At 42.4% G+C, this 9541-nt stretch overlaps 1 protein-coding gene across 1 annotated transcript; it reads left to right on the forward strand.

The window, feature by feature from the left end:
• Positions 1-378: 378 nt before the first annotated feature.
• On the forward strand, positions 379-9484 carry LOC135097887 (von Willebrand factor A domain-containing protein 5A-like). Its single transcript, XM_063999990.1, has 4 exons — positions 379-549; positions 917-1043; positions 7733-7877; positions 9208-9484. Exons 1-3 carry the CDS (start codon positions 453-455, stop codon positions 7872-7874), a joined length of 366 nt encoding a protein of 121 aa, XP_063856060.1. The 5' UTR covers positions 379-452; the 3' UTR covers positions 7875-7877; positions 9208-9484.
• Positions 9485-9541: the final 57 nt, after the last annotated feature.

A 9541-nucleotide genomic window follows, 5' to 3' on the forward strand; every position in this document is an offset into this window, starting at 1 on the left:
GCATGTTCAAAGTCTTTCCAGTCCACGATAACAAAGTACTTTCTTAATTTTTTTCAGTGTGTGTGTGTGTGTGTGTGTGTGTGTGTGTGTGTGTGTGTGTGTGTGTGTGTGTGTGTGTGTGTGTGTGTGTGTGTGTGTGTGTGTGTGTGTGTTTGTGTGTGTTGTAATTCCTTCTCTACGTCCATAAACCTTTTAGGTCTTGTTTTCTTTCTTCTGTCCATGAAAATAACATCAGCTGATCCAGCATTGCAACCTAACCCAACTGATGCCCTGACCTATTGCAGCATAACCTAACCTAACCCATGCCCCAACCTAATCTCCTGTCCATGCCGCAGGTGAGCCAGGACGGAGGGTTCAGCTGCGACCACGGTTGGAGCATGCTGGTGTACTACAGGAGTGCCTAACGGCCCCACCTGTTGCGGGAGACCGGTGAACGCTCTGCCACTGGGATCATGAAGGATGACCTGCTCATGCTGAACCTCTTCCCAGAGGTGCCCACCAACACCTACTCCAGCAGGAATGAGATTATCTTTGTCATCGACCGCTCAGGTGAGGTGGAGGCAGGTGGGGCAGCTGGACAAGGTCAGTATGACCCAAGAACTGATATGATGGGATGCTGGAAGGCTTGTCAGTGCAGGACTAAGCAGATATGATGCCTTTCATAGCTTTTTAAACAGGCTGTGAGGGAGTTACTGGGGTTTTGAAGGATGTTTCCATGTTTCCAGTAATAGTTCAACAATAACTCCTTACTGTGACTCCTAAGCAGGATGTGAGGGAAGTTACTGGGATTTTCAAGGGTCCAACTCAGCAAGGTTGTACTAAGCTAACGTAAATTAACCCCAAAATTAGTTCGACTCAGTGAGTTTGTACTGTAGTTGTGCAGTGCTAACCTAACCTAAACTGACCTCACCAACAGGAAGCATGCATGGGGAAAAGATAGAGAGTGCCCGGGCAACACTTCTTCTGTTCCTGAAGAGTCTGCCTCTGGGTTGCCTCTTCAACATTGTCAGCTTCGGCTCATCCTTCTCAGTGCTCTTCAAGAAGTGAGTGGTCCAGACTGGGTTAGGATAAGTGAGAGGTCATTCTTCCTCTTCCTCCTATATTTATCTTGTCTCATCTTTCTCATCTTCTATCTTTTAATTTACTTCCATTCCTCCTCCTCCTCCACCTCCTCCTCATAGCTGCAAGCGCCGGTTTGTAAAAGTCTCACTCGTGACCAAGACTCTAGGCAAGCGATTGGTCTTTGTGGCATTTTCAAGACCCAGTGTTGGAGGCATCTAACACAGCAGTATCTGATTTCCATGCATAAACTTTTCATTTGCTCAATTTATGGTCACATCTTTTCTGAAACTTCAAAAGCGCTCTGATTAATGAGTCATGCCTTCTCTTCTCAGTCAATGCGAAGCCTGTCGTGGCAGGTTTGCCCCTCAGTATTTCCGGAATTCTTCTGCCTGCAGGTTGTGTCACCTCCAGAGTAAGATAGAGAGACTCAACGAGAAATACGAGGAGAAGTGCAAGCAGTATGAGGACGTCGTGCAACAGCTTGAAGCACTAAAAGAGTTCGTTGTCTCTAATACAGGTTGCACCTCCACAGATGTTGTTCCTGCCATCCCTGACAGACCTGCCTCCTCCACTCCAGGGGCTCCTGCCCGCCCACATGCTGTGCTTGCAGAGTCACCATTCACTTTAGTCAGTAATCGTGCCACCACCACTAATGTTAAGAAATCTTTGCCCATCTCAACACACAACGGGTACCAGATCCTAGCTGAAGAAAAGGAAGATGCACAAGAGACGAGACTGGTCGGAGACTCAATAGTCAGAGGTCAGCTCTCTGAGTTCTGTGGCAGGGCTCGTAGGACACGTAAGCGTCTATGCATGCCTGGTGGACGCTTAGACGACATCACGGCAGCATGCGACGAGGCAGCCTGCGGATCTAATAATAATACCCTCTTTATTACTCACGCAGGTACAAATGATGTCGAAAACACTAGGTCTGAAGAGCTCATGGAAAAGTTCAAGAGGATGATACAGCGCTAAATCCAATAACATTATTGTTTCAGGTATCCTCCCCCGGACCAGGGCACCGGCTGCCTTCTACAACAGAGCCTTCAGCACTAACAGCCGTCTTTGTTCTCTCTGCGCAGAGGAAGATGTAGACTTTGTTAATCTTTGGGACAACTTTTACAATAAACCTTCTCTGTTTCAGCCGGATGGTTTACACCTGAATGGAATTGGAGCAGCACGACTTGGCAGACTCCTTAGTAATAAAGTTTCTATTTTCAGACCAAAAAAAGACCAGCAAGATCGTGTAGCTCCAGACTCTTAGTAGACTCCTCGCACAACCCAACCTCCATGTGCAACACTATAAAAGCTTGCCTAATCAACGCTCGCAGCCTTAGAAATAAATTTTCAGATTTAGAAACCCTGGCAGCTGTAGAAAACTATCACATTATTGGTATTACTGAATCTTGGCTGAACTCTGCAAACAGAGACTTTCTTGTGGAATACAACTTGCCAGGCTATGAAATGTTCAGCAGTGAAAGAAAAGACAGGATAGGAGGCGGTGTATTGCTGTATGTGAAAGCCAGTCTTCAGCCAACCATACTAAAAACTGAAAAGATTAACAATATAGATTCAGTCTTCTTGCATTTAAGAGTACGTTCTAAGAAAACTGCTATAGGTCTTATTTATAGGCCTCCGGTTCACAATGTTTCCTCTGATAAGAATTTACAAGATCAAATTACTGAAATAAGTAACACTTTTGATAGTCATCTGTGGAGACTTCAATCTACCTGTTAACTCATGGGGAAATCCACTTAACTCTCACTCTGGTCACGACTTGTATAATAATTTATTAGAATGTTCCCTAAAGCAACACGTTCAAGAACCCACACGAGGTGACAACATATTAGATCTTGTTCTTTCAACAAACGATGACTTAATATCTAACGTTAATATTGGTCCTGAATTTAGTACGGGTGACCACAAGATTGTCTCTTTTAACATCAGCCTTCAAGCATATAAGGACATTGTTAGCAACGAAAAAGTTTTCATTTATAAAAAAGGAGACTACGAGAGACTCAGGTCAATTCTTTCTGTCGCAGATTGGAACGCTGAACTTGGCGAAAGTAACATTGAAGAATCATGGGCGAAATTTAAGTAGCTACTTTTTATAAAATGGTGTGAAGACATGTATCCCTATGCGTAAAAAACGTCCATGCAAGAGAAACAAACCTAAATGGTGGACAAACAACACTGAGTCACAACTATTGCAGAAAAATCGTGCCTACAGTAAATATTTGTTCTCTCAGAATGAGGCCGATAAACTAGAATATGACAGACTCCGACGCGAATCAAAAAAGCTCATTAGACAGAGTAAGAAAAATCTAGAAATGTATATTGCAAGCATTGCTAAATCCAGTCCCAAAGAATTTTACGGTTACGTTCGAAATAAAAAAGTCATTACATCTCACATTAATCACATTACACTAGATAACGGTAATTTTGTCACCGAAGAAACTCAGATCGCGGACACACTGAATGATTATTTTGCTTCAATTTTTACAGAGGAAAATATTCATACAATCCCCGAACCAGTCCTTATGCTCCACAACATAACCCCCTTAATTGTCTGCGTTTTTCATGAAAAAGAAATAATCAATTGATAAAATGAAAACTGACAAAGCCCCCGGCCCAGATGGTATTGCACCACGTGTCCTGAAAGAAACTAGATTTCAAATTTGTAAGCCCCTTTCATTGCTTTTCACCAAATCATTTAAATGCGGTAAGGTTCCCGAGGATTGGAAGTTAGCTTACGTTAAGGCGATAATTCACTTCCAAGTCCAGTTCTGGTCACCCCATTACAAGAAAGATATAGACAAGCTGGAGAGAGTCCAAAGAAGAGTTACCAAGTTGATCCCACGACTGCGGAACAAGCCTTATGAGGAGCGCTTGAGGGAACTCAACTTGTTCAGCTTAGAGAAACGGCGAATGCGAGGAGACTTAACTGAGCTGTTTAAAATGTGTCGGGGCTTTGATAACGTAAATGTAAACAACTATATCATCATTGACAGTTCCAACACCACTAGAAATAATGGTTACAAGATTATAGGTAAGCGTTTCAGATCAGACGAGGCTAAGTATTATTTCTTCAATAGAATTATAAGTGTCTGGAACTCTCATCCAGCATATATTGTCGATAGTAATACAATAGAAACTTTTAAACAAAGGTTGGACAATCACCTCGCAGCAATCCCTCATATAATATACTTTGCGTACTTTTTTTTTTTTTTAGTTACTGTAGTGAATAGTATAATTTCTCTTTCATCCTTTCCTATCACATCTTAGCCTTTCCTTCTCCCTATGCTCTCTTGTTTTCCTTCCTTTGAACCCTAGTGTCCTCCAGCCTCTAACTCTTAGAATCTGTAGTGGTAGTGGTAGAATAGACACACAGACAGCCTCGTTAGGCCCAGTAGGGCTGTTGCTGTCTGTTCATTCCTTTGTATTCCTTTGTATTCCTCCTCCTCTTGTGCCAATAAACAAAAAAAAAAAAAAAAAGCCCACTAAAATGCCAGTCCCATAAAAGGGTCCAAAGCGGTAGTCAAAAATTGAAGGATAAGTGTCTTGAAACCTCCCTCTTGAAGGAATTCACGTCATAGGAAGGTGGAAATACAGAAGCAGGCAGGGAGTTCCAGAGTTTAGCAGAGAAAGTGATGAATGATTGAGAATACTGGTTAACCCTTGCGTTAGAGAGGTGGACAGAATAGGGATGAGAGAAAGAAGAGTCTTGTGCAACGAGCCCATGGGAAGAGGGGAGGCATGCAGTTAGCAAGATCAGAAGAGCAATTAGCATGAAATTAGCGGTAGAAGACAGCTAGAGATGTAACACTGTGGCGATGAGAGAGGCTGAAGACAGTCAGTTAGAGGAGAGGAGTTGATGAGATGAAAAGCTTTTGATTCCACCCTGTCTAGAAGAGCAGTATGAGTAGAACCTCCCTCAGACATGTGAAACATACCCTATACATGGATGGATAAGGATGGTACAGAGTTAGCAGATAAGGGGGGGGGGGTGAGAAAAACTGGCGGAGACATCTCAGAACACCTAAATTCTTAGAAGCTGTTTTAGATAAAGATGAGATGTCAAGTTTCCGGTTCAGATTATAAGTAAAGGACAGACCGAGGATATTCAGTGTAGAAGAGGGGGACAGTTGAGTGTCATTGAAGAAGAGGGGATAGTTGTCTGGAAGGTTGTGTCGAGTTGATAGATGAAGCCATGAGTTTTTGAGACATTGAACAATACTAAGTTTGCTCTCCCCCAATCAGAAATTTTAGAGAGATCCAAAGTCATGCGCTCTGTGGCTTCCCTGCGTGAAAGGTTTACTTCCTGTAGGGAAGTAAAGTCCTCTAGGGTTGGACGTCTATGAAAAGACGTGGAATAAGTGCATGGTGGTATCATCAGCGTAGGAGTGTTTGGTTTAGATCATTGATGATTAATAGGAAGAGAGTGGGTGACAGGACAGAACCCTGAGGAGCTGCACTGTTAATAAAATTAAAACAGTGACTGTCTACTACAGCAGCAATAGAACAGTCAGAAAGGAAACTCGAGATGAAGCAACAGAGAGAAGGATAGAAGCCATAGGAGGGTAGTTTGGAAATCAAAGCTTTGTGCCAGACTCTATCAAAAGCTTTAGATATGCTTAATTCAACAGCAAAAGTTTCACCAAATTCTCTAAAAGAGGATGACCAAGACTCAGTAAGGAAAGCCAGAAGATCACCAGTAGAGCGGCCTTGACGGAATCCATACTGACAATCAGATAGAAGTTGTGAAGTGATAGATGTTTAAGAATCTTCTTGTTGAGGATAGATTCAAAAACTTAAATAGGCAGGAAATTACAGCAATAGGACGGTAGTTTGAGGAATTAGAACGGTCACCCTTTTTAGGAACAGGCTGAATGTAGGCAAACTTCCAGCAAGAAGGAAAGGTAGATGTTGACAGACAGAGTTAAAAGAGTTTGACTAGGCAAGGTGCAAGCACGGAGGCACAGTTTCAGAGAACAATAGGAGGGACCCCATCAGGTCCATAAGCCTTCCGAGGGCATGAAAAACATTATTGCGAAGAATTTCAATAGGTAGCATGAAGTAGTCAGATGGTGGAGGAGAGGGAGGAACAACCCCTGAATCGTCCAAGATAGAGTTTTTAGCAAAGGTTTGAACGAAGAGTTCAGCTTTAGACATAGATGTGATAGCACTAATGCCATCTGGTTGAAATAAAGGAAAGAAAGAAGAAGCAAAGTTATTGGAGATATTTTTAGCTAGATACCAGACATCACAAGGGGAGTTAGATCTTGAAAGTTTTTCACACTTTCTATCAATAAAGGAGTTTTTTCGCTAGTTGAAGAACAGACTTGCCATGGTTCTGAGCAGAAAAAAATAAAGTGCATGAGATTCTGGTGATGGAAGGCTTAAGTATCTTTAGTGGGCCACCTCTCTATCCTGTATAGCACAAGAAGAAGCAGTGTTAAACCAAGCTTTGGAAGGTTTTGATCGAGAAAAAGAGTGAGGAATGTACGCCTCCATGCCAGACACTATCACCTCTGTTATGCGCTCAGCACACAAAGACGGATCTCTGACACGGAAGCAGTAGTCATTCCAAGGAAAATCAGCAAAATACCTCCTCAGGTTCTCCCAACTAGCAGAGGCAAAATGCTAGAGGCACCTTCACTTAGGGGGATCCTGAGTAGGGACTGGAGCAATAAGACAAGATACAGATTACAGATATGAGGTTGTGATCTGAGGAGCCCAACGGAAAAAGTCAAGAATGTTGGGCATATCTCTAAGACAGTCAGGAAGACGAGTAGGGTGTCGCACCAATTGCTCTAGGTCATGGAGGATAGCAAAGTTGAAGGCTAGTTTACCAGTATGGTCAATGAAGGGAGAGGAAAGCCAAAGCTGGTGGTGAACACTAAAGTCTCCAAGTATGGAGATCTCTGAAAAAGGGAAGAGAGTCAGAATGTGCTCCACTTTGGAAGTTAAGTAGTCAAAGAATTTCTTATAGCCAGAGGAGTTAGGTAAGAGGTATACAGCACAGATAAATTTAGTTTGAGAGTGACTGTAGTCGTAGCCAGATGGTGGAAATCTCTGAAGTTTCAGGAGCGTGGGCACGCGAGTAGGATAGAGAAATTAGGAGAGAGCAGAAAAAGGGTTACTGTCAGTTGCCTCAGACACCTTTGTTTCAGTGAGGAAAAGAAGATGAGGTTTAGAAGAGGAGAGGTGGTGTTCTACAGATTGAAAATTAGATCTTAGACCGTGAATATTGCAGAAGTTAATGAAGAAAAAGTTGACGGGGGTGTCAAGACACCTCATAAGAGCAGTCCGACTTGGGGACATTTGAGGTCCCCTCCCCAAATGGGAACTCCGAGGCTGGTGTAGGAGTCGCCATGATAATTTTTAATTTTCGAGTGAAGGGTGTGTGTGTTATTAGGTGCTTGTAGTTTTGTGTGGAGGAAGAGAGTTGTCTTTAAAGGGCAGGCTCTGACTGCCCCCTTGTGTTGTGAGACACAAAGAGAAATGTTTAATGAGGTCACAGCTGGGTTTAATGATAAGTTCACAGCACCCCCTGAATAGTGTTTTAGACCTCACTGGGAGTAATTATTATTTCAGCGGGTGCCTACTGTCTTCTGTGTGTGTGTGTGTGTGTGTGCTTACCATAATCCTTGTGGTGTGACTGTTGCAGGGGGAGTCGTGTGTACTCAGAGGCAACGCTGCGTGAGGCATGCCAGCTGCAGGCCGCGATGAAAGCCGACATGGGGGGCACAGAAATCCTGGCGCCACTCAAGGACATCTATGACAAGCCACCCATACCTGGCTACTCATGACAGGTGGGAAGAGCCAACGGATTTGTTTGTTTTGTTTATTTATGGGGCTTCTCTCTCTCTCTCTCTCTCTCTCTCTCTCTCTCTCTCTCTCTCTCTCTCTCTCTCTCTCTCTCTCTCTCTCTCTCTCTCTCTCTCTCTCTCTCTCTCTCTCTCTCTCTCTCTGTCAGGTTAGGTGAAGTGAGGTGAGGTGAAGAGTCAGTTTAGGTGAAGTAATAAGAAGAGTTGGGTGATACTGAAGTAATATTAACGTCTTCATCTGAGGGTTAGGTTAGGTTTAGGTTCACTCAGCTCATTGATCTCCTTGGTGATCCCTTCATTGTGTAGACGATGAGTTGCAAAGGCACTGTACTTTGCCCAGAAATAAACAGTATCTGGAAATGAGTAGGATGTTTGGTGGTGTGTGTGGCAGGGAGACTGTTCAACATAAGTTCAACATGAGTTCTCCCTTCTATCAGTTTAATGAAAGCTGTGAGGGTTTCCAAGAGTGTGTTCACCACTAGTACTGACTGAACAGAGGTGATGTGAAGGGTGAGGTGGTGTGTGGCAGGGTGGGCTGTTGACAGTTTCACAAGGATTCTACAGTTTAGCGAAAGTTATTGGTATTTTCAAGAACTTGTTCAATTTTTTAATTGATTGAACAAAGAGTTTATACCTTCCACTTACAGTCTTTTATGGAAAATATTGCAGTTTCCAAGTGTTATTTCATGAATATAGTCATTCCCAAACACTGCCATCCCAGCAGTAAAAAGATCATCCTCAAGATTCTGATTAAAATAATCTGTTGCCTGTGAAAAACAGTCATGATGTGAGAACATAGAACACTTCTTACACAATACACAAGGACTGGTGCAGGAAGCCATCTGGCCTACATGTGGCAGTCCCTGTTTGAAGCACACCTGCCTGTTTCCACCTGTCATCCCCATCCATTCATGTGTCTAATCTCCTTTCAAAGCTCCCTAATGACTCAGCACTAACAACCTGATTCTTGAGTCCCTTCCATTCATCCACCATTCTGTTTGAGAACCAATTTTTTCCAGTCCTTTTTTAAGTATAACTTTTTTTTTCAAGCTTGAATCCATTATCTCTTATCATCTCCATCCATACATTTATCTCATCTTTTAAAGCTCCCTAATGACTCAGCACTAGCAACCCGATTCCTGTGTCCATTCTGTCCACCCAGCACTGTTTGACAAGGTGCATTTAGAAGTGCTATTCATTAGGTGCGCTATCTCTGTGTGTACTTTATTTCCGTGCACCAGTCTTGCATCTTGTTGCTCTTGTGCTGCTCATACCACAACACTTTTGTAACGTGTCTTTTTCTCTCTCTCCTCAGATTTAAGGTACATGTCGCATTCTTACTCACAGCAGCAGCGTGATTTGTCCGAGAGGGAAAAACAAAGAAAAGAAAATGTGAAAAATGTTAAAAATATATCTTTCAAGAGAAAGAAAAATTAAAAACGTGAAAATGTGAATAAAAGTAAAAAATAAAGAAGAAAAATAAGATATTGTAATACAATTATGTATGTGTGTGAAAACCGTAACGTAAAAAATAAAACAGAAAAAAGGAAATAAAAAAAATAGTAAAATGATGTATATCAATGGGAAAAACGGAACTTGAAAAGGAAAAAAAAAAGGAAAAAAAAAAATTCAAAATTATTGAAGCATGT

The sequence above is a fragment of the Scylla paramamosain genome, unplaced genomic scaffold, assembly GCF_035594125.1.
Source record: "Scylla paramamosain isolate STU-SP2022 unplaced genomic scaffold, ASM3559412v1 Contig35, whole genome shotgun sequence".
Classification (NCBI taxonomy): Eukaryota; Metazoa; Arthropoda; class Malacostraca; order Decapoda; family Portunidae; genus Scylla; species Scylla paramamosain.

Excerpts from the sequence above, each read along its gene's own strand:
- LOC135097887 (XM_063999990.1), top strand. The coding sequence starts at position 453 with ATGAAGGATGACCTGCTCATGCTGAACCTCTTCCCAGAGGTGCCCACC. Across the intron at positions 550-916 it reads CTTTGTCATCGACCGCTCAG|GAAGCATGCATGGGGAAAAG; the intron begins GTGAGGTGGAGG and ends CCTCACCAACAG. Across the intron at positions 1,044-7,732 it reads TTCTCAGTGCTCTTCAAGAA|GGGGAGTCGTGTGTACTCAG; the intron begins GTGAGTGGTCCA and ends TGACTGTTGCAG.